This window comes from Suricata suricatta, chromosome 15, assembly GCF_006229205.1.
Source record: "Suricata suricatta isolate VVHF042 chromosome 15, meerkat_22Aug2017_6uvM2_HiC, whole genome shotgun sequence".
NCBI lineage: Eukaryota > Metazoa > Chordata > Mammalia > Carnivora > Herpestidae > Suricata > Suricata suricatta.
This window is the reverse complement of record NC_043714.1, coordinates 62,512,155-62,536,867: the sequence shown is the minus strand read 5'-3', so window position 1 is coordinate 62,536,867 and position 24,713 is coordinate 62,512,155. Positions and strand designations below refer to the sequence as shown.

Here is a 24,713-nt window from a genome sequence, read left to right as displayed (position 1 = left end):
TGAAATAAATTGCTCCTGATATATTCCATAGTATTTAATTTGATTTATTACTATAGATCTTATCATACTTCAATAGGGACAGTCTGTGTCAAGAACTAGAGCTGGTTCCCCTCTCTATTCTCTGTAGGACCTACAAGCACCTGGCACACAGGTGGAACACTTCTGTGCCTTAAAATGCATTGGCTTTAAATCTGCAAAAATTAAGCTAAGCATTTATTAATTAATCTTAGTCCTATGAACATTTATTTACTAGGGAGCAAGCACCACATTGGATGCTGGGATTCAGAGATGTAAATGACTTGATTCCTGCCTTCCCAAAGTCTTGGCCTACGGAGGAAAAAAATGCAGATGCAGGTTATTATAAATATATACAGTGCTATTCAGTATAACTTGCTTCATCAACTTAGGGTTGTCAAATGCTCACATGTACTCTTGTTTTCCCAGTTAGTAACTCAGCCCCCACATGCCAGTATTGGCAGAATGTCTGGTATCTCCTTCTTCAGGACATGACTTAGTCTAAAGAGGTTGGGGGAAGGGGCAGAATCTTGCTGGCAGGATCCATCCTTTTCCATATCAAGCAGAGAAGAATTGAAGCCATTCCTCCACTTCCCACTCCTTCTGGTGCTGCTGTGAACCACAGGGCCCACACAGCTGAACAGATGGTGCTTGTCTGCTGTCACAGTACTGCACTCATGGATCCTGCCCACACCACAGGGCTGCCCTCTGAGCAGGTGCCTCTCTATCCTTTCCATATCTCTGCTAAGCCACTGTTCTCCAAAGCCTAAGCCCAGAGCCAGTCCAGCTGCTTGGTCTAGAGAAACTTCCAGCATCAGCTGGAAGACAGTGCCGGTCCATCCCTCCCACACCAACTCTCAGATCCTGCATAAAGCTGGAGGCCCAGCCTGAATGCCCCCTTGTTTGAGGTAATTTTATTTCAAGAGTCACGTTGTCTCTTCCATTTCCTGTTGCAAACTTTGATCAGAGCAGTTGTAGTCTATCCAGTGAGAGCTCCCTAACTTCCAGTCTCAAGACTTCAGAAGTTGAGATATCAGCCCCTTCCCTCCCTGAGGGTCCTACTCATTACTCAAGTAGGTCTCCCATCTCTTCCCCCACAGCTTTGTGTCTTAGGAGAGAGATGGTTTTTACTAACATACCCTCTTACACTCTGCTCTTTGGACCAAGGGTATCTACTAGCTTTGCATTCACATAAGTAAGAGGACAATTCTTGTGATTCTTCATGAAACAAAAAAGGGTGACAGTCATTCTAAATTTAAAAAATCAATCAATCATGAGGGTGTAACTAAAGTATGGCGACTATAGTTAATAATACTGCACTGCATATCTGAAAGTTGCTAACAGAGTGACACTTAGAAGTTCTCAGCACAAGGAAAAAAACTGTGTAACTATGTAAGGTGATGGATGTTAACTACATTTATTGTGATCACTGTATACAATGATCAATGTATACAAATATCAAATCACTATGTTGTACACCTGAAACTAATACAATGTTATGTATCACTTACTATCTCAATAAGAAACAGACTGTACCTGTTACACATATGGTTGTAAAACACTATAGTAGATAAGCACCAGGTGCTATGGAGCCCAGAAGGAAAATATCTCATCCAGACTGGTTTCATGGAAAGACAAAGGAGAAGGATGTCAGGGAAGATCTCCTGTATCATTCATCTGCATTATGATGTCCCAGGTCATGTTCATCCTATACCCTCAGTATCTGCAGGCCAGAGAGCTGGTCCAGATGAACTCAAGTCTTCAGGTTAATGGCAGCTCAAGAACAGAGTCTCCACGAAAGTGAAGCATACATACCAGAGTAGAGGAGGAGGTGGGAGGTCATAGTCAGGCCAAGATATAACAAGACAGGATTTTAGGGAGTCATGCATCTGAGTCCCAGCATCAGCAATCAGGGATATGCACACAAAGGTTTCAAATATGGAGCAAACCCTTACTGTCCAGGCACATTTTAGGAGGTGGGTACATCATGACGAATAAGACAGACACAGGAGTACAGACCAAATCATTCAACTTCCTAAGACTCCAATCCAGGAATGAGCAAATGATGCAAAAGCACAGGAGTGAAGTGACCTCTGCCTGACAGTCAGGGAAGGATCAGTGCAGAGGGACAATGTTGGAAGTCAATCTATAGGGCCTCAACTGGTCTAAACAAATTTGGGAAAGGGAGACAAATTAGAAAAGAGACTCCTACTTAGGGATTAACACAAAGTCAACTCTTGGTGAGAAGAACATGGACGCCACTCACCCTCTGGGCCAGGTGCCTTGGCAGAGTGTGCAAAAAGCAAATGCATTTGGCCTTAAAGGATGAATAGGAGAGCACCTCCAAATAGGGGGAAAGGCACTCTAGGCAGAGGAACAACATGGACAAAGGCCAAGGGCTACATTAAGGCTTAAGCCTAGAGAATCTTTTAAACTTCCTGTTGAGGCAGGAAGTGGTCCCAGAATGTACGTGACCTGGGATTCAAAATACATGTAATCTGGGGTTCAGGGTGCAGTTGACCTGGGATTAAGAGTACAGGTAACCTGGTTTTGGGGTGCAGGTAACTTGAGGTTCAGTGTGCAAGTGATCTGGGATTCCTATGTGCAAATTTTGAAACAAATACCCCCAATCAGAGAGCAAAGAAAAAACCCCTGCTACTGGAGACCAGTTCCAAATCTAAGGAAGGTAAGAAGCCTCTAAATTAAAATGACAGGACCGCTCTGTCAGTAGCAGAGAAATTGTTCAGTGAGTTTCAAAAATGTGGAAAACGCCCGGGACCAATTCAGTCTTTAAAAACAAAAAAAAAGATTTCTCTTCCTTGTGAACTAGGATTTAGAGACTGGTTCTCCCAAAATAATTGTCCCTAGCTTTTCATTTCCCGTTATGAGTTTGGAAAGGAACAAATCTATCTGACTTGGCTGGATTTGACCTTCCCTGTGGTAGACATACCATCCCCCGACCCCCCTGCCCGCCCCACCGAGACTGAATCACTAGGAAGAACATTTTAATCAGATCACCACCATCCACAGACAACTCAAGGGGATGACACACATGTGGATATGGACTTTAAAAGCCAGTTCTTAAATCAAATAAAATGAGCTATTTGCTTATGCTAAAGTCTCCCAGAATTAGCCTATGAAAAGGTGGGGGAGGCCACCCTACCATATCAAATGGTGTCAGCTGACGGAGACAAAAGGCATTCCTGACTCTACTTCAAGCTCAGCAAGTGCTATGAAAATCATTCCCTTGGAATATGGCACTGCCTCCTGAAGGTCCTATAAAGACCTTGAAGGACCCATCTACACAGTAGCCATGTTCCCCTCCCCCTGAACACAGTGCCCTGATTTCTAGGTATCTGCCCCCAGATTGCAGGGGGATGTGGAGGAGGCCCAAGCTAGAAGTCAGGACTGGTCCAGGCATGTCAGGGAGATCTTATTGCATTGCCCTTGCCAGTCTTGATTTAGCCATGGCACATGCCATAATTCTAACCAATGAAATATAGGGAGAAGTAGCTTATGGAAAAAAAATCTCTTAGCTCTTAAAAAGACACACGAGGAAGAGATACTTGGGTTCTGCTTCCGACTACTGGTGTATATGGATGTGTTTTCTGAAACTGGTGTCCATCTTGTAATGTGGATGTCAGTTGGATTGAGGGACATGCACTACAGGTAGCAAAGCCAAAAGACAGACAAAATCTGGGTCAACAATAACAATATGGAGCCATAGAATTAACCAATCCAGAAATGGCTCATTTTAGGACTTTTGCTATAGGAGTTAGTAAGTACCCCTAATTTTTAAAGGCACTTTAAATAAGTTTCTCTATTGTTTATAGCTGAAAACATCCCAACTGATACAGACATTTTGATGTCTTCCTTACTTTGATACTCATTTACCCCTAAACACACTGCAGTTTGGATTGTGCATGCCCCAGATGCCACTGAATTCATTCTTTCTTCAGTCCCCAGTGTTCCCCTAAATAGGAGATCCACTAGTCAATCTTTAGACCTTAGGTGACTCAACTTCCCTCTCATATTTGACTCGTGTTCTTAACCTCCTCCTAGAAACTCTCCATTCCCTTGATATTAATGATACTAAATTCTCCTGGTTCTCCTCCTACCTGTCTGACTACATCTTCTCTGTCTCCTTCTTCTAATTATTTCAAAGAGGCCCTTGGTCAACAGATACATTTTGTTCGACCTGGGTAGTGTTTTCAAAAGTTGGTAAATTAATTTCCAACATTAAAAATTGAGAAATTTCACACAAATATAAGGCTTCTAGCTTCCTGAAATAATTGGAGGACTGGACAACACTAGCCTGGCGTTTCCACGTGGGACTTTACAGGTTGAGAGCAGGATGTCAGTCCAGCAAATAGGCAAAAGAATCAGCCAGAATCCAGGTGAAGGATGTGTTTGTGTCAAAAGCTGCTAATAGGTCAAGATGAAGGCTCAGAATTGGCCACTAAATTTGGCAATGTGGAGGCAGCTGGTAATCCTGAAGAGAGTGTTTTAAGATTGAAAATACTCTAGGGGCACTTGGGTGGCACAGTTGGTTCAGCTTCCAATTCTTGATTTTGGCTCAGGTCATGATCTCATGGTCAGGAGATCTAGCCCTGCATGGGGCTCCCATGGGGCTCTCTCTTTCTCCCTCTCTCTCTCTCTCTCTCTCTCTCCTCCCTCCCCAAACCCCCCCCCCACCAACTCCTACTCACTCACTCTCTCTCTCTCTCTAAATAAATAAACATTTTTTAAAAGATCAAAAATATTCTTAAAAGGGCAGTTTTAAGACAGGAAAAATGGGGGAAAGTTAGCATTACTAGGTAAGCTGTGGATTTGCATAACACATAATCCAGCAATTCCATTTCTAAAATCTACCAAAGAGGAAATGTAGTGCACGTATACTATAAAACATATATAAGAATGTTCATAATGGCCCCGAACTGAAAACAACCCAATGTTCATCAATAGTAGAGTAAATAACAGACTGGAGTATATTGATACAATGGGATAATAGGCAGCAATGAAAATGAATAGATGATCAGAGACAACATGGGAAAGTACCACGAACATAACACTAAGCATTTAAAATAAAGAAGACACGGGGCACCTGGGTGACTCAGTCGGTTAAGCATCAGACTTCGGCTCAGGTCATGATCTCACGGCTCATGAGTTCAAGCCCCACAGTGAGCTCTGTGCTGGCAGCTCAGAGCCTGGAGTCTGCTTGGGATTCTGTGTCTCCCTCTCTCCCTGCCCCTCCCCTGCTAACGCTCTGTCTCTCTCTCCTTCAAAAATACACATTTAAAAATAAAATAAGATAAAAATAAATAATATACAAAATAATGCAACTCAACTCATAGAAAGTTTTAAAACAGGAAAAACCAAAATGTATCATTTAAAGGGTTCATGCCTAAGTGATAAAACTCAGAAAGAAAACCAAGGAAGTTAATGTGAAAAAACCTCAGATAGCTATCAGCCCTAGAAAGGACAGAGGATATTGAGGCATATGGGGTGACTCAGAGATGCTGGCAATATCTTATTTTTTTTGCCCTGGCCTTTGATTACATGAAGAATGGCTTTATAATTATTATTTGAAGTGTGTGTGTGTGTGTGTGTGTGTGTGTGTGTGTGTGTGTTGCATATAGATTTTAAGGACTCATGACTGCTATATCTTACCATTTAAAAAAGAAACGAGGAAGAGCAATTAAATGAAAACCTTTTTCAAGCATTGTTATGACTGGCCACATCCTATGCCATCACTGGCTGGGCCACTGGCAGAAGTCACTGCCTCATGAGGCCTCTGGAACCAGTCAGGCTAACTTGCCCAAGCTCATCACTTTATTCCTCTGTAGTTCTCCTCACTATATAAAGTGCCATAGTGCTCGCTTCAGCAGCATATATACTAAAAGTGTCATAATCATTCACCTTTTACTTGGCAAAAGCCTATCTTCCCCATGGAGGAAAAAGGAGAATGGGAAGAGCATACATGAGCCAGTGAAGGTAAACACCTATTCCCATGACTTTTGTTCAGGGAATAGAAATGTAGCAGGAGACAGATGATGAGTCAAGGGAGATACTTTCTTTTCTTTTTTAAGATGGGATATGTTATGGTGTACGTGTATGGTGAGGGAAATCATCTGGAAGGGAGAGGGAAACGTGGTGACCCAGAAGGAACGGAAAACTACTTAAAGGCTACATTCTGGAGAAGGTGATGGAGCAGGTGTCAATGCATGTAAGGCTGCTCCTGGGCCAAGAAGCAAGGACCATGGGGAACAAAGGCAAAGCATGTGGGGACAATGACCAGGAGGGAATAGGTTTGGTAATGGAAGGAAGAGGAAGTTCTCTTGCAATTGTTTCTATCATCTCAATCAGAGAGTGAGAAAGGGGGTGTTTGAGATTGGAGGGAGAAAGTGGCAAAATAGCCATCTGGGCGAATGGGATGGAAACTGACCAGAGAAATGTGGTAGAATGGCTATGGATGTCTGAGGGCTCTCTTACAAATTAGGGTCCCCAATTTAAGGTGAGGTTGGCCAACATATTGAGTGCTTTCCTTAGCTTGTTCTGCTATTTGATGCAGGTAAAGAATCAGAGGAGAGTTGGAGTTTCATCAGCTAAATTTAACAGGGGGTGAAGGTGCAGGGGGGTGGCCACCACAGCAGACCATGGGCTCTGAGCTGCACAGGGAGGGGAGCACAGACAGTAGCAAACTTCTCATTCACTGTTATCACCATCTTCAACTATCAGTGCAATAATTCTATTAATTTGTGTTTTAAAGCCATAGCAATAGAGTTTGCTCCAATAGGGCATAGAATTTTATCTTCCTTTGAATATATTTTCTAGTGTCTATAAAGATATGATAGTCCTTGGGGAAACTGGACTTTTTGGATCTGTCATGATAGGCTCCTGGTGTTTGACAGAATAACTGATAAGACACAGGAACGTCTGGGAACCACTAACTCATGTAATCCTTATCCATGTAAGGGTCTGTTTCAGAGAACCATGTGTGCTGCTGATCAACAATGCAGCCATAGCAAGAGACAGATCTAGCCTCAAAACCCATCTCCATCACCAACTGACTTTGGCCAGTTTTAACCTCCTGACCTCTTTTAACCTCAGTCTTCTCATCTATAAAATAGGTATAACAATAGTATCTACTTCCTGGAATCCTGGAAAGAATCAAGCAAGAAGGTTCATTAAAACATATAGTACGGTGCCTGGCACAAAATAAATATTCAGTAAAAGACAGAGTTGCTTAGGGTACGTACTCAATAACTGTTGGCTGATTTGGTTGGTGTTGGTGGTTGCTGAATGATGGGTTAAATGTTTGTTTGGGTGATAAGATCTCAATCTCATTGCCATTCTATTCTATACTTGGACAACCTTAATTTGATTCAAGACAGGGAATATTTATGTTCTCACACTGATCTAAACACCTTACATGTATTATTTCACTTAATCTTCACAACAACAATATTCAAAACCAGATCTTTCTGCTGCCAACATTTATGCTTTTTGCTGAATAAAACACTCTTTTCCTTGAAAAGTTGGGTCTCATTATGATTTATTCTAATTCTCTTCTCAGGAAGAACCCAGAAAAAGTCAATTCCTCTACACAAGACAGTTTCCCTCAAATGAAACAGAGACTCTCCCGAGTTGTCAATTACACAAGGAGATTGTACCACTCAGACCATGGGGACCACTGGGGTAGTCAGCAGTAGCACATACAGAGTGGCCTCAGGATCTAGGAGCCTCTCTCAGAGCCTCTGCATATGGTCAGAAACCCCTTCCCAACGAAGGTCCTTATCTAGTGATTTCTGTGAAGCCCAGGGGATCTTCTTGAAGGGAAGCAACTTCTCTCTCCAGTGAAACAAAAGTCTGATCATCTCATATTCCCAGTATATGATCCCAATACAGGACCCTCTAACTTAAATGGATATGCCATCATTCCATTATTCAACCAGCAAGCTTTGAGTGAGTGCTTGCCAAGCTACACAGGCACTAAGAGGAGTAGTGAGGAAGGATAAAGACTGGCCCTGAAGGGCATGAAGACACCCCATAAGGACACATTGATATCCTGTGTGACTTCAGATAAATCATCACCTTCAAACTCTCAGCTTCCTTGTGCTGAAATGGGGATAGCAATAATCCCCAATACAAAGATTATTATGAGGATTTAGTGGGACGATTCTAGGTATTATTATGAAAGATATCCCCACACAGACACCCCTCTTCCTTGTGGGGAACAAAACTCCAGTTTTGTTCCAGAAAGCACTGTGTCTACCTCCAGGCTATGAATTAAAATTGATCTGATATGGTCATGATGATCCTAATCTTCTCTGCCAGATCCTCACCTTCCAGACTCTCTTGTGCCTGGGAATGTTTATCTGACAAATGGCCAAATTCTGGCCAAGAAAAAATTAAAAGAAGTCATCTGGGAGCTTCTGGAAACTTCTTTGCTCTCCTATAAAGGGGACAGCCATGAGAAAATACACATGAGTGCTCCCACCCACACATGTGAATGCATACTCTTTCTCTCATCCTTCTTCCTTGAATTCAGATGTCATGCCTGGAGCTGTGGTAGCCACCCTATGACCATAAAGTGGCAAGCATGAAGGCAATGTTCAAAAGCTAAAGATAGAGAAGCAGAATGTTAAATGACCCTAGATTCTTGATGAGACCCTAGAGCTGATGACCCAACCTCAGAATGCCTTCCTCCAGAGTCCTTAAATGAGATCATGAATGCTCGAGTATTTAAGCCACTGGTGACCAAATGTCACTCAGAACCCAAATCATCCCTAATTGGGTCAATGACATTAGTTACTGTTACATTTATTCCAAGCTCCTATAATTGTTCTTTTCATGACTTGGAGCAGGAAGCCACATCTCCGAGTACTAAAAGGGCTTTATGAATGCATTACTTTGGATTAGGCCATACACAGGAAAGTTGAGTCCCTCTATTATTTTCCAGAGGGTCTCTTATAGAAAGGATGCCAACACAATTCACAAAGGGCCTTTAGCCCTGCATGGCTCAGAAAATGCTTCTCAGCGATTCCTCTAGTTCAACACCATATTTACAGCCCTCTTGGCCAACCCATGACTCATACCTCTAAGATGCTATATTAACACCATTTTGGGTTGTGTCTTGGGCATTCTGCTCTCCTTTGGTGAAAAACATTTCTTCCGATTCTGAGAACCCATTTTCACAATTGCCCATCAAGGCAAAGAAGAGATCTCAACCTGTGAACAAATACATAGAAAATGCTTACTACCACAGTGGCTGATACCTAGTGGTTCCTCATGAAAAGTGGCTATTATTATCATTATATGACACAGTCGCTGTTGCTTCTACTTTCAGCTCTTCCACAAGGGTGTAGACAGACCCTGTACTTCTCAGACCACTCACTTTCTGTGACTTATGGACTACACTTCCTTCTGGCTTGCTATGCTCCCAGTATGGGAGGGGAATAGCAGGTTCTGGTACAGAAGCAGGTGTCTGGTAGGTTACATGGAGAAAGAGGAAGAACTTAGATTCACCATTCAGAAGATGAGTCAGGGCCATGGTAGAGAACCACACTCTGTCTTCCTAATTTGGGTTGAAAGTCAGGACTGATTTTACATTATTCACTACCCAACAGGTATGTATCAAGGTATACAACTCAACACTGTACTGTAAAATTCCCCTTGAAAATAAGGGAGACAGTGGGATATACACTGCAGACGGGATTTATGGCTTGATTAAAAGCATTCATTCCAGAAAAACACTCTCAGATTTCATTTACTTAATTTCCTGGAATTTGGACTGAGGTACCAAGCTGAAGGATCTCGAAAGACACATACTGATCTTTCCAAAGAGCTCTCCTGTAAAACACTTGCAACTCTACAACTCTATAAACAAGCCAGTCCAACACATACGAATAATGCTGTGGTGAGACTTCCTCTATTTGGTACTGAAGCAACAAGCAATCTCCTTGTTATTTCCCCTCAGCCCCAGTGGGGAGATCTCTGGTGAGTGGTGCAGTACAAGAGTGCAGGGCTGCAGCCGGGAGGCCTGCATCTCCATCTCCCCGCCTCCGCTGAATCACTGCATGACTCCAAGCACATCCCTGAGCCTCCCTGACCCCTGTTTCTCCATCCGTCAGGTGAGGGGGCTGGACTCTATGACTCCTGTGATAGTTAATTTTATGTGTCAGCTTGGCTGGGCCACAGTGCTCAAGTATGTGGTGAAACATTATTCTGGATGTTTCTGAGGGCATTTGGACATTTAATCTGTGGGCTTTAAATAAAGCAGATTGCCCTCCATCCTGCAGATGGGCCTCATCCAATCTGTTGAAGGCCTGAGTAGATAAAGATTGACTACCCCTGGCAAGAGGGAATTCTGCCAGCAGACAACCTTCGGACTTGAACTGCACCTCTTCTCTGGGTCTCCTGCCTGCAGCTGAGCCACCTCTGCAGATTCATTTTGGACTTACCAGGCCTCCACAATTGCAGGAGACAATTGCATTTAAAAAAAAGTGTGTGTGTGTGTGTGTGTACATCCTGTTGCTTTTGTTTCTCTGGAGAGCCTTGACTAATACAACCCCCAAACACCTTTCCAGTTTTAAGATGCCAGAAGTCTGAATGGTAGCAGAGGGGAAGTTTAGGTCCATTTCTCAGTCTGCAGCTCCTCAGGGAAAGGATGTCGAAGTGATCAGGACAATGTCCTCTTTCAGGAGAAGAACTTATGCAATGGGACTCTTCAGCGCAGCAATAAATACCAATAGTTCCAGAACTGGTGCACCGAGTACTCTTGGGGTATGGAGAGAGATAAGTTGATATGAATGCAGCCAAGAGGAAATCCAAAATGGGAGGTTATAAAGACAGCTTCACATTCCACAAGCTTTGCCATCTTCTGTGGGGACCTCCCCAGCTACTTGCCACATTATAAAACTGTGATCCTTGAGGCAAGAAGCGGGTTTTTGGCTCATGATTGATGAGGTGATGCTAAAGATCAGAGCATCTGCTGCTTAAGAGATGAGACTGTCTCTGTAAAACACAGTTTGGGGGGAAGGAGGAGGGAGGGAGAGTGGGAACAGGCTGATATTGAAACTCATCCAAGGAACACAGCAACTCACAAAGAGCCTGCCCCTCACCAACTGTTGTCTAGAAGCACAAGGACCCTTGCACGCCTCTCTTCTAACTTATTCCAAGCAGATCTCAGCCACAACTTTGAGAACTGGAGAGGCCACAAATGGAAGATGGTGGCTCCTTCTCATACTCCTTTGTTGTCTCTTCTTTCTCCTTAAGTCCTACGTGCCCCATGTTCCATCCAAAGTCCTCTTCTCTTCCATTTTATATCCTACCTTCTACATTATACATGGATGGGACAATCATCCATTACCACCCCTGTGTGGATGAACCCCAAATCTAGACATCCACCCCTTCTGTTCTTCTGTGCTCCTGACCTGAGCTCCCCCCAAAATGTAAGCTCCATGGGAGCAAGGATGTTCACCTCTTGTTCTCTGCTGCATCTCCAGTACCTGGAACAGTGCCTGGAACATGACCAGTGATTAATATATATCTGTTGAATTAATAAATAAACCTGTCTCTAGCAGCCTTTAGACATTTTCACTTGGGCTCTCCTGGACTCAGAAAGTATAAAACCAAACACTCAATCTTCCCCTCAAAACCTGTATTCTCCATTTTGCTGATTCATTCCACCATCCATTGCTTTGCCTAGTCCCAAAATCTGGGTGTCATATCTATTCTCCTTCACTCTCTGTTGCTTCCCACTTTCAATGAATCTCCAAGTCCTGTCTCCTTACCATCTCTTACTTGTTTAGTTTTCTTTTTCCCCACCTGGACTGAGGAATGTGGCACCCATCATTCCTGTTGTATTATACTCATGGATTTACTTTTCTGCTTCTCCAAATAAACAAGTCATGTGATGGCAAAGACCTGAGGTATTGATGCTTACTTGTGTGATACTTGTGTGTGTGTGTGTGTGTGTGTGTGTGTGTGTGTGTGTAGGGAGAAGGAGGTAATTTCCAGAATCTGAATATTCCCTTGTTATTTTGGGAAGATCCTCCATTGGGTGAGAATTGGTGAAAGGCAGGGCCTTTGACTGCAGAAGCCAAGGGAGTCAGACAGATCCTCCCTTGAAGTTATAGCCATATAACCTAGCCTTACCCAATCAGAGGGAGGAAAGCAAAGGGACAGGTTTACTCAGAGCTTATTCATGCTCTAGACATTGGTGTCAGCTGCCCAGCAGAGTGGTGCCAGCAGGGAGCCCTAACCAGCAGACTGCCCCTGGGGTGAGCCCTTGGCTACGTTCTTAGCAGCCTGGCTTCCTTGGTCCCTGCCTGTTGCCCATGCCCTGCTCTCCAGCTCCCCCTCAACTCTGAGAAGTTACCAGTATCCTCTGACACATCCCTTTTATAAATAAGTTTAGCTCAAGTCAGTTTATGGGCTATAACTAGGAACTCTGAGTGACATACCCGTTCTCTAGCAAGGTACCCATCATCTACTAGATATGAAGTGTGTGAATGAATAAATGAAAAAAGGAAGGAAAAGAAGGAAGGTGGAAAAGAAAGAAGTGAGGAAGGGAGGAAAGACAGCCATTCTCATTCTTTTGTGACCTTCAACTACTTTTCAGATGAACTTGAAAGTAAGAAGACAAAGGTTGCAAAATTAGGACAACTGTATGTATACAAGCATAAGAGTTTTGTGAGCTTTTTGTTGTTGTTGTTTTAGCATGAGAATCCTCCCTCCTTCTTCACTGGATGCATCTGGAGGTCCTTAGGGAATGTGAGAAAATATGCCATGATCCCAAGCTTTAAGAAATCAGTAGTAGCTTCATGTTATAAGAGGACAATGACTCCAATATGTCTCCCAGTCTGAGCAGGGAAAGCAAGGGAAGAAAGGAGCAGGATTTGACTGATTATGGAAGGAGAGATGCAATTGGGAGCTTAAAATCTGAGAAGGCACATAAATAGAGCCCATAAGAGTCCCATGCTTTATCAAAACCAGCTGAGAGCACAAATTGGTGTAAGTTTTCTGAAAATTACTCTGGATTCCCTTTGACCACTCCAAGCATCTTTTAAGCAAGCAATGGGAAATACAGACAACAATTTATGTATAAAAATATCCACATTGATGTTATTTATAACCATGAAAAAAACTGAAAGCAACTCAAGGTTCAACACTTAAGAAATAACTGAGTATGGGGTGCCTGGGTGGCTCAGTCGGTTAAGCCTCCAACTTCGGCTCAGGTCAGATCTCACGCTCGTGGGTTCGAGCCCCGCGTCAGGCTCTGTGCTGACAGCTAGTTCAGAGCCTGGAGCCTGCTTCCAGTTCTGTGTCTCCTTCTCTCTCTGCCCCTCCCCCTCTCATGCTCTGTCTCTCTCTGTATCAAAAATAAATAAAACATAAAAAAAAAAGAAATAACTGAGTAAAACACGTCTCATTGATATGATGGAATATTAGGTAGCCACTAAAAATAATGTTCACAAAGAGGTCATAAAGCTATAGGGAAATGGGGTGACATAATGTTATGCATAAAAGGTGATCACAAACAGATAAAAAATATTTATATTAGAACAGAGGCTGGAAAGAAACTATCAGAGAGTTGACAAGGGTTGTCTACATGGGAGGGTTATCAATTTTTTTCCTTTTAGTAACTTTTCTATAGTTTTCTATAATGAGTCAACATTAATTTGATGATCAATAATGAAAAAGGAACAGTAAAACGCAAGGGCAAAAAATTAAATTATCTGGTGCCAACTTGTATAGGAACTGCCATATCTTAGTTTTTAATTCACAGGGCTTCTGGTTGATTCTGAATCTAAAAAAACCCTACTTTCTGCCCCAATCACTTTACATTCCACCTCCTTCCTCCTCAGGTGAGATCAGAAATGAAGGCCTCAGACCTGCTATCTCCTTCTTCTCCCAGTTCCAGTTCCTTTCTCTTACTCCAACCCCCCCCCCACTTCATGTCCCCACAGAGCCCTAGCCTGGATCCATCACACCTGACCCACGGGTGATTCTTCTAGAGACCTACTCTCTCAGTGGGGTATGTCTCTGAGGGAATGTGGCAAAGTAATTCATATTCAATGAATAGGATATGTAGAATGTGTTTGGGTCACGTTCCATTTGAAAAGTTTGGGGTGACAACCCATGACTTTCCAAGACTCATTAATTCCATTTAGACTCTGAATTCTGAATGGTCACTACAGGTGCATTTGTTAATAGGTCCAGCACCTTGACACCTCTAACACTGAGAAATAGGGATGTGCACCCTATCACTGAATTGATACATTTTCTAACCAAATATAGAGCTGCTGTCCACTCATTGAATAATGCTTTTTTTGGTTAATCTCAGCTTCTTCTTGCAACAACATAATAAATTATAGAACAAAGCTCAGAGAAGTAACTTAAATACCCTTGTCACTACACTGTTATACAGCCAAGTTCAACTAATCCTCGGGTCTGCTCCACCCTGTTCTGAATCTTACATAAAATAGACTGTTGATGTTAATTGCCTCAAAAGTAATAAGAAAAATAACAATATTTATAAATATAACAGCTTATTTTGTGCCAAGCATCGTTGTTAAACTCATTATTTCCTTTATATTTACAAGGACCCACACAGAAACCAAGGCACAGAAAGGCTGAATAACCTGCCCCAAATCACACAGCTAATAATGGTAGAGCTGGACTCAAACCTTGGTAGTCTTGCTCAGAGCACCCTCCATACACCCTTTGCTATACCTATGGCTCTGTCTCATACCTCCAGCTGTGTCATCAAAGGAGAAATGGTTCTTAATAACTCCCAACAAATAACCACTCTAAAACATCTATCAGCATCTTTAAATTCTGTCTTGTGATCCAAAATTAACTGCTCTAAAACTTTATGCATTCATGTCTCTGACCATGGCACTTTTATCTTTTCAACTTCAATATCTGTAGAATTTGCTTTTTTAAATTTTTTAATGTTTACTTTATCTTTGAGAGAGAGAGAGAGAGAGAGAGAGAGAGAGAGAGAGAGAGCGCACAGGGGAGAGGCAGAGAGAGAGGGAGACACAGAATCCTAAGCAGACTCCAGGCTCCAAGCTGTCAGCACAGAGCTCAATGTGGGGCTCAAACTCATGAATGGTGAGATCATGTCCTGTGCCAAAGGCAGACCCTTAACTGACTGAGCCACCCAGGAACCCCTATAATGTGATTCTTGATCACAACAACTTTTAGGTTGTTGTTTTTTCAGAAACTTTTTAAAGTGCCAAACCTCCATCTCTCAAAATATTTTTAGATTTTAGAAAACCTATAGAGGGGAAGCAGAGCGTAATCATTAGTAGGAGCTGGTTACATGGGGAAGTGAATGATAATATATTAATAAAGGAAAATTATTTCAATGAAGCTGAGAGCCTTCACACCTAAGGGTGGAATTTGGTTTGTTGTCAACAGTCTGATGAAGATGACATTTTGGGTTAGATCATCTTCCATCAGAAGTACAATAAATCAAGCAAAAACTACTCTTCTTGTTACCTTTCCAAGGACAGGAAAAAATGGGAACCCCATGAAATTTCTACATAAGAATGTGGGGGGCCAGGAATTTGCCTGTTTTCAGAGAGTTGTCTTCCTGAGTCTGGCTGTGGAGAGGATGGCAGCCATCAAGAAGTAACTCTGAAAAAAAAAAATGTGGCAGGGAAAGGAGAAGAAAATTGAAGCAGTAGGAAGTAGGGGGTGTCTGGGTGGCTCAGTCAGTTAAGCATCTGCCTCTTGATCTTTGGCTCAGGTAATGATCTCACAATTCGTGTGTTCAAGCCCCACAGTGGGCTCTGCACACTGATGGCACAGAACCTATTTGGGATTCTCTGTTTCCCTCTCTCTCTGCCCCTCCTCTGATCACACTCTCTCTGTCTAGGAAGGAAGGAAGGAAAGAAAGAAGGAAGAGAGAAAGAGAGAGAGAAAGAAAGGGAGAGAGGAAGAAAGAAAGAAAGAAACAAAGAAAAGAAAGAAACAAAGAAAGAAAGAAAGAAAAGTAGGTCATATGACTGTGCTAAATTTCCTACAGTGGTTAAGATACTGACAAATCAAAGAATAAAGATATAGAGGCACTTGGGTGACCCAGTTGGTTAAACATCTGACTCTTGGTTTCAGCTCAGGTCATGATCTCACACTTTGTGAGATTGAGCCCCACATCAGGCTCTACACAGACAGTGCAGAGCCTGCTTCAGATTCTCTCCCTCTGTCCCTCTCTCTCTGCCCCTTCCCCACTCACACTGTCTCTGTCTCTCTCAAAATAAATATATAAAACTTAAAAAAAATAGGAGTAAAGTAACATTTAGGTTTATGGTTGTAGCCATAAGGTTAATTTGTAAAAATTAGTATCAGGCGGTGGGGTAGTGTGCCCCTCTAGGAACTGGAGTGGTGGGTTGGGGGGAAAGCAGGAGGCTTTTTGATTTTCCGTACACCCTCGTATACTACTTGAAATCTTAAATCCGGAATATGTACTATTACTATAATAGAAAAATTTAAAGGCCAAAACTTATAAAAATGTGTCTATACATATAAATATCTATCTATCCACGTGTGCAAACATCTATGCACATGTGTATGTAGACACATGCAATATGCATGAATAGGCACACACATATGTATACGACCATTCTTTCTGATAAATTTCTTCTCTGAGAGTGTTTGTAAAAACCCCTATAGGTGTCTGTTTTCAGACGACCAATGCTTGCTGTCCTTTTAATCAAGATCTGTATGCTTTCAAAAAAACCAAAACAAAGCCAGTGGGCTGCGAACCTCTAGTTAAAGGCCCATGTGCTGTACGTGGAGAGAGAAAAACACCTGTCCCGCTACCGTTATGGAGCAGCTACAAGCACCAGAAGACACAGTGCGAGGCCTGGAGATGGAGAGTTGAGTCACTCCAAGCGCTTCTGATCAAGAGGAGGGACAAAAGTGGCCATGGCAGACTACGTCACAGCACAAACGCAGTAAGTGGAGAAACTTAGGTAAAGGGCAATCAGCCAAGCCTGCAGAAAGGACAACCAATCACAGGTGTGAGCTCTTCCTCAATGGGGAGGGAAGTTCTGGAAGTCAAGGAATTTGAAGCTACTTCCGCTTGTCCGGAGGTTTGGGACCCTAAAGACCCCCCTCAGTTCTTCCCAACTGTCATCCTGATCCAGCCAGGTCAAGGCTGAGGCAGAGCCCAGGGTCCAGACATAGAAATCCTTTCCCTGCCCCTGCTTCCCTAGAGTCAGGCTATTTTAGGAGTCAGACAACTAACGGACATTTTTAGTCTTCCCAACACCTAGATCCCTGGCAGCCCAACCGGACAAGTGAGTCCTATTCTTTCTCATGAACTGAGAGCTTCTGAACACAAGAGGCATGCAAATGGCCCGATGCATAGGAAAGCTCCCTGGTTACCAATGAAATAGCAACCTCATGCTTCCAGTTTTCACTTGTCAGATTGGCAAAATTTCTAAAGGCGGAGAAAATCCAGTGCTGTTGAGGATGTAAGGAAAGAGACACACTCATTCACCACCGGTTGGAGTATGTGCCAGCTTAAACTCTAGTAGGGCAGCTGGGAGGAATTCAAATCCTTCAGTGTGCAACTCCACAAGGATATGTGCGCAAGCACATCCTTGCACAAAAACGTATGGACAAAATGCTCACAGAGATGTGTACAGTAGCGGAAAACTGTAAACAACCCAAATGCCCATGCATCAAGAAATGGTGAGATCAGTTGAATGCATCCATACTAGAGGACACCACCATGTGCTAAGTTAGAAAGAAGGAAGCAAATCTCTTCGTCTTGTCATGGACACAAGGATAAATGAAGGATGCAAGTATCATAATAGTACAGAGTGTGATCTTGTGAATGTTTTAAAATGTTTCTGCTTTGTGGGAATGCAAAGGTATAAGAGGCAGTGGTTGCCTATCTGTTGTCTAAAAGTTTGCAACATGTGTTCCTATTTCACTTACTAAATTTCTTGAAAGTGAAAGAAAAATAAGAGTATTTTAAAATAGGCATGAGGAGTGCCTGGGTGGCTCAGTCAGTTGAACGTCTGGCTTCGGCTCAGTTCATGATCTCACGGTTTGTGGGTTCGAGCCCCGCGTCAGGCTCTGTGCTGACAGCTAGCGCAGAGCCTGGAGCCTGCTTCAGATTCTGTGTCTCCCTCTCTCTCTGACCCTCCCCTACTCGTACTGTCTCTCTCAGTCTCTCAAAAATAAATAAAAAACATTTAAAAAAATTTAAATAGGCAGTTGAAAGAACTTTTAAGTCAAGGGAGAGAAGGAGGAGGCACAGAACTCTGACTGTGCGTCCTGGCAGAGTTCAGGTGTTGCTCTCCAGCCTGACAGGCTAAGAGACAGCCTTACATCACACCAAGAGTTGTTTAGTATCTCAGCAGCAAAGTCAAGCTAACTAACCTTGCAAGAGATGGAGGGAGAGATATCCATTTATCATTTACAGCGGGGGTTCTCAACCTCCGCACTATCGACCTATTGACATTTGGGCTGGATAATTCTCTGTGGCCTGTGATGGGGCACTGTGACGTGTTTCCCAGCCTGCCCGGCCTCAACTCACCAGATGCCAGTATCACATCCCTCTCCCGTCCTGACAACCAAAAACGTCTCCAGTTATTGCCAAATGTTGCCAGAAATGTCCCCAGTCGAAACCCATGATTTACAGTGAGAAATGTAACCCCCAAGAAAGCCCCATGCTGTCATTGCTGTCCCTGCAGGAGAATGACACGGACAACCAAATTACAACAGAAGGTTGCTGGAAGAGGAAGAAGTCAGAACAAAGGCAGTTTTTTGAAGAAAGAAAGAAATATATACTTTAAATATTTGATGGCTGTAGCCTGGGAAAGACGGAGGCGCCTCCCTCACGCCAGGAAAATCCCTGCACACGGACAGGACTTCGGTCGGACGCTGCCAGCGCCTTCCCCTCTGGCCCACGCCGATTAATAGCTCACCTTCTGATAGACCTTTTATTCTTTTCCCAGAGACACTAATGTCATCAATTGTGTTAATTCTTCTCAAACACGCCAGTGGCCTCGAGCTGTAGAAGAGCGAAACGCCATGGAAACAGGTGACCCCTGGCAGAGGCAGCTCCCCAGTGCCTGTTTTTGAAGGCCACTTTTACCTTAAAAGTCCCTGTGATTTTGCCTTCTGCTCTCTATTATTATGTATATATTTATTTTAACAAAAATCAAATAAATTTCCCAAATCCTCAACAGTGAACCTTGGGAGGTTCGGCCAGTGTATCCTTCAGCTCTGTGCTCTCCCGGGCATGTTCCAAGAGGCAAAGAACAACTTTCTGCCAGTCCTTCATCTTGTCTGTGGACAGTACTTCCTTGAGCTTGAAAAACGTTCAAGGAAGTTAGAAGGGGAGTCATCTTGCTCTAGGGTGCCTCCTGTATCTATACAATGTCCTCCAGGGCCCGGTTTACACCTTCAGGATCTAAAGACCACCCTTTGCCAGCCACGGGCACTGAGGAACTCACGGCCTGTGCCCAAGGTGAGTTCCGGCAGCAATACTGCTGAGCGAGTGACGGGCTAGGCTTCGGATGTCTCTGGCAGACTTTCAGTTAAGATAATCCAGTGGCTTGTTTTGGTTTCAAACCATATAGCCTCTTGAGATCTTTTTTAAAGAAATTCTCCTTAGCAAAAGAGAAATCAGGGCAAAAAATGCATGGGAAGCTCTATTTCTAAATCAGACCTCCTTGGGATTTTATTTGCTCTTATTTAAGGGATTTCATGTTTCGATGGGGATAGGATTTTTAAATACAGAAGCCTGTTTCAATCGTGGCTTATGTGCTAGGGACCGACGACTCATAAGTAGAAGGCATGGTGGGAAGTGCCCAAGAAACACAGTGCTTCCTTCCCACGTTGGTTCTGAGGTCAAGGCATTGGATCTCGCTGTCCTGGGATAGGTCTAGGATTTTCTGAGACACAAACACTTCTGGGGTTGCAGTCAGGATTTCATAAATCTCATTTCAGTATCTTTTGGGAGCCTGCATTCTTTCCTTGTTCCCATCTCTCCTCTTCTAACCCCCTCTTTATTTATATGCCAGAAATACCAAACGTGAGAAAGGACAGAACTACACACAGCCCTTTCCTCTGATTCTTCCCAGAACTGGGATGGGCTTCCATGTCCTGTGGTTCCCTCCCTTACCCAATTCTATACGTGATCCTGTTGTACTTTGTCCTTAAATAGCTCTTCAGTAGAACAAGATTTTCTATTTTTACATTTTCCTCTAAAAACGACCAAGAGAAATGAGCTCTGAATTTTCACTCTTTTCTTCATTTTTCAAGGACTCAAATGCCCATCCCTTTATGTTCATCCTTAGCACCATCATATCTAAGGAGGGAAGATCCAACGTGATGGCAAACTTGAAGTCCTCTTGAAAGTTAGGTTTCTGGAGATAGACGTGGTGTTGGTTCCTGCATTTTCCAGGCCCATGGCAAAACTGCTTGGCCTTGCCAGGGACTATTTACACAGAGGGAGGCAGGGAGAGATGAGAGGCACAGCTCAGGGGGATTGTGTTCCATGTTAAGGAAAATAAGGCCCAGTACCAATTAGGTAGCATGCCGGGCAGAAAAGTAATCTGGCTCATTTTAGTCCAGAAGAAGAAATCTGATAGGGAAAGGTTACAACACCATGAGGCCAGAAATGAATCAGGATTAAGGGTGTCTGTTTTGGAGATAGGCAACTTGGGTTTGAACCCCAGCTCTGCTATTGTATTAACTGCAAGTTATTCAGCCTCTCTCTGCTTCAATTTTCTCAAATTTGCAATGGTGACGATGGCATTGAGTCATTCAACAAATGTCAACTAATGCCTAGTATGTGCCAGGTGCTCTTCTAGATGCTGGGAGTGGGGTGAGAAAACATTCATGGTCACTGCTCTTGGGGAGTTTACATCCTAGGGAAGAGTGATAAGCAATAAAGAAATGTGTAGGATAAATTCCATAAGAAATGCTACCAAGAAAATAAAACAGGATAGTGTAAGGGAAAGTGATGTGGGAAAGGGGGTGGTGAAACATTAGAAGAAGAAACAAATGAGCTGATAGCAAATGATAGAAACAAACCAGCCACATAAAGATGAGGGGAGGGTATTTCATAAGGACCCAGTGAAATAAAGTATGGAAAATCTTAGCGCAGTACCAGACAAAACAAATGTGATTTGATCAACAAGTGTAGGTAGCCATTATGATTCAGAAGGCCTGGAAAATTTCCCGGAGTCAGACCACGAGGAAGCTGGGAGAGGGAATGGCTAGGACATCAGGGAGGAAATCGTAGCCAGAGAGCGACAGGATAGCCTCAACCATGGAGGCCAGATGAAACAAAGGAAGCATGGGGGAGGCAGGGGGCCTGTGGAGGAGACCATGGAGAGCTAGAGAGCTCGTGCTCCACCTAGAAGAAGCAGCTGGGGCTCACTCTGCTTCCCTCAGTCACTCTGAGTCCTGTGACTGGAGGACGACCCTGGCCTACATAGAGCCTTCCTCTCAGCTCACGCTACCCATGTGCCTCCCTCCCTGGGTCCAGGCTGCCTCTGCTCGGCTTGTCCGGGCTCTTGAGCAAGAGGTCAAGAAACAAGTCAAAGGGCATCTATCTAATCTCCCTGTTTTACAGACAAGGAAACTGGAGCCCGGAGAGATGATGAGATTCCAGCATGGAACACAACGGCTTCCTCAGCCTTGACAAGGACAGTGCTTCCCAGAGTGGAGAAGGTTGTCTTCTTCCCAGGCCCTCTCTATGTCTGTCCTGCAGCTCCAGAGGTGGCAGGCACAGAGCAGCAGGAGAGAGGGGACGCCCACCCTGCCAACCAACCCTCCTGATCCATAGTCCCCAACAAGAGAATGGACTACCCCTCACACCCAGAGAAGTGTGCACCTCGATTTTCAGAACCACCAGAAGTTGTTTTGGGGACAGAGAGAAGGCCATGCATGGCCTTTCCACCACCAGGGGCACTGATGAGCAGGCCGTGTACACAGGAGGGCAGGATGTGAGAACAGCTCTAGAAAACAGATCAGTCAAATAAACAACTCAACCATCCAAAGCATGTTGACAGAACAGCCTCCAGCACAGCACTCCAAAGAGCCCAAGAGAAGCAGTGATATTCCCTTCCATTTGAAAATGGATTTCACGTTCCTTGTTGGGGCAGTTTACAGAGGAGTAACTGAGATGTTGTGACTTCCTTGTGCTCTGTGCTCATAGAAATCAAAGCCCATGATATTTGGGATGCCTTCCATATATAGGTTCCCATCTGTGAGACCATGAGAGAATAGCACAACACACATAGCACCACAGCAGGAAAGCCCATTTGTCAGTGCTCTGAACTTCTGAACAACTTGTAACTTCTGCATGACATCATGCTCCTTTCATCTGTAGGCTTTTCTAAATACTATTTCCTTGGCCTGAAATCCCATTCCTCACCCCCTCTCCCCACCATGACCCACATTCACCTGTATAAATCCAATCCATTTTGTTCCAACTTAAATATCACCTCCTCCAGGGAGCCTTCTCCCTCACCCCTGTGCCTCTTCAGCACCTGATGCCTCTCAGAGCAGTCACCAACCACACTGTCCTATAACTACTTGATTTTGTCTCTGTCTCCCCCATTAGACTATGTCCCATGATGGCAGAGTTTGTGTTGTATGTGCAGTTATATCCCCTGCCCTCAGTAAGTTGTCACTTACAGAATCAGGAAAAGGGACATAGCCCTGCTGTCTCAGGGCTCATAGAGTAGTAGGGAAGCCTACGGCCCAGGAGGTTCATTTTGCAGCAGACTCTCATCCTGAGAGCTCCAAGCCTCTTAAGGCTCGCTCTCTCTTTTAGGAATTTCTACCCTCCTTCATTGTCAACAACTCCATGTTAGTCAGAGGAGATCTGGATAATGCCAACCCATACCAGAACCAGCCAGCTCCTCTCTGCAGACTGGGCACTGGTCCATCTGATTTTCTCCCCTCCACTGGCATGAGATATCCAAAGCCAGCCAGGAAATCAGTCTTGGGAATGTTTGGCCTTTTCAGGCCCTTGGGATTAGAGTCTAAAAATCTGATCCAGGGAGACAAACTAACAACCCATTCCCCTATTTTTTGGTGGAGATTCTTTGCTTTTGCTAAGCTACCTGGCCCCATCTGTCTCTTCTTTCTCTTTAGCATATTTTGCAGCTTAATTTTTATTTTTGATAGTGACTCTATGTGTAGGCTGTGGGGGACGTATTTTGAGGTAGCTTCCCAGTTTATGTGACTCCTTAGACATACCACTTACCAGCATACCTCATACCCTACTCCCTCACCAGTGCTGACTGGACCAGGATAGGACCCCTGAACCCAAAGAAGTCAACACATTCTTTCACCTGGGAACTGGGACTAAGAGAGTCTAGCTCAGTCTCAGTCGGTCTCTTAAATAGAAGTGATGTAAATTAAACAGCTGTCTGGTGGCCTCATCTTACCTACTAAGTAGACTGGGAAGCATAGAAGCCTGGTCTTTGGAGAAAGGAGGGGGAATCAGAGACATTGCGTTTAGACATCTAGTTTGGCCTTTCTGTTCCTTATTGCAGCCCCTTCCTAAGGCCCAGTCTTTTTCTCCCCCATATCTCTTCAACATTCAACAATTATCCACTGAGTACTACTGTGTGCCAAGCATGAGGGTCTAAGCACTTGGCCTAAGTGTTGGGAAAAGAGAAACATGATCTCTGCCCTCATAGAGCATACAGTCTAATAAATCAAATAATGCAAAACTAAACATGCAATCACAAACTGATTTAACTGCTATGAAAGAAAAGTACAGAGTGATATATATAGTGCAGAAGAGTAAGAAGTGCAGAGTGATATATAGATAGATACATATGTATCACAGGTATATCTATTTACATATATATATATGAGGAAGGACTTCATGAACAGAAGTGGCCATGAGAATATAAAATCAATAATAATGGGGAGGAGCCTGGGCCTTCAATCTCATCTAGATCTGAAGAGGCACAGTGACACTTGGGTCCATCTGATTTAATTGGTTGGGGCTATACTTGAGCACTGCGAATTTTTAACTCCTCGGGTGGTTCCGATGTGCAGCTACAGCAGAGAACCACTGACTCATGGCCCACAGTGAGAGCCCAGTGGACACTGAAATCACAACTTCCTAGAAGCCCCAATCTTTGCACTCAGGCCTGTTCTCTGGGCTCACCAACCCACTCATTCCTGTGATCAAATCTTGTACCATCTGTGCCATATCTGATAAAACTCCTGACATGTAGCATGCCAGCAACTTAGACAAAAAAAAAAAAAAGAGAGAGAGAGAGAGGGGGGGGGAGACCCTGAAAAAGACTGAGGTGTGATCTAGACTCATTTACCAGGAAAGAAGAGCTCAGATTCCAGGGAAAACAAGCAGAGGTAAAGCCAAGAAAGAGAAGGAGGGAAGATGACCCGAAGAGGTAGAGCATACAGAACTGAAAACATGTCTCCTCAGCCCCCTAGATTCACTGCCTGTTGCAGTACACCAGGAACTCGGAGGTAGAAATGCTGGGAGCTGCACCGGCCTTGCTGGATGACGCGGTCACAGTAAGGAAATGGCAGACGTTGCACGGCTCCTGCCATAAGAGGCGGAAACTGGCATCTCCTTCTGCTACTACTGCTCATGTGAAATTAAGCCTGTTGCTCTTGATTAGGCCTCACAATGTTCCAAGTCAGACTGATGTTCCCCACACAGA

At 43.8% G+C, this 24,713-nt stretch overlaps 1 protein-coding gene across 4 annotated transcripts in view; it reads right to left on the bottom strand.

Annotated features, from left to right (window-relative positions):
- Positions 1 to 237: 237 nt before the first annotated feature.
- WDYHV1 (WDYHV motif containing 1) overlaps positions 238 to 24,713 on the bottom strand; it is a 162,093-nt gene continuing 137,617 nt past the window's right edge. Inside the window, exons 7-8 of one of the 4 annotated variants that reach the window (XR_003903135.1) lie at positions 9,114 to 9,246; positions 250 to 327 (exon numbers count right to left, since the gene is read on the bottom strand). Coding sequence is in view for 2 of the 4 variants with exons in the window: in XM_029923452.1 (XP_029779312.1) it covers positions 283 to 327 (45 nt within the window). In the remaining 2 variants the exon portion in view is untranslated. Of the gene's footprint in view, positions 328 to 1,565; positions 1,634 to 9,113; positions 9,247 to 19,009; positions 19,058 to 24,713 lie in introns of those variants that run through there. The other 3 variants (XR_003903136.1, XM_029923452.1, XM_029923453.1) reach the window with 3 other exon arrangements.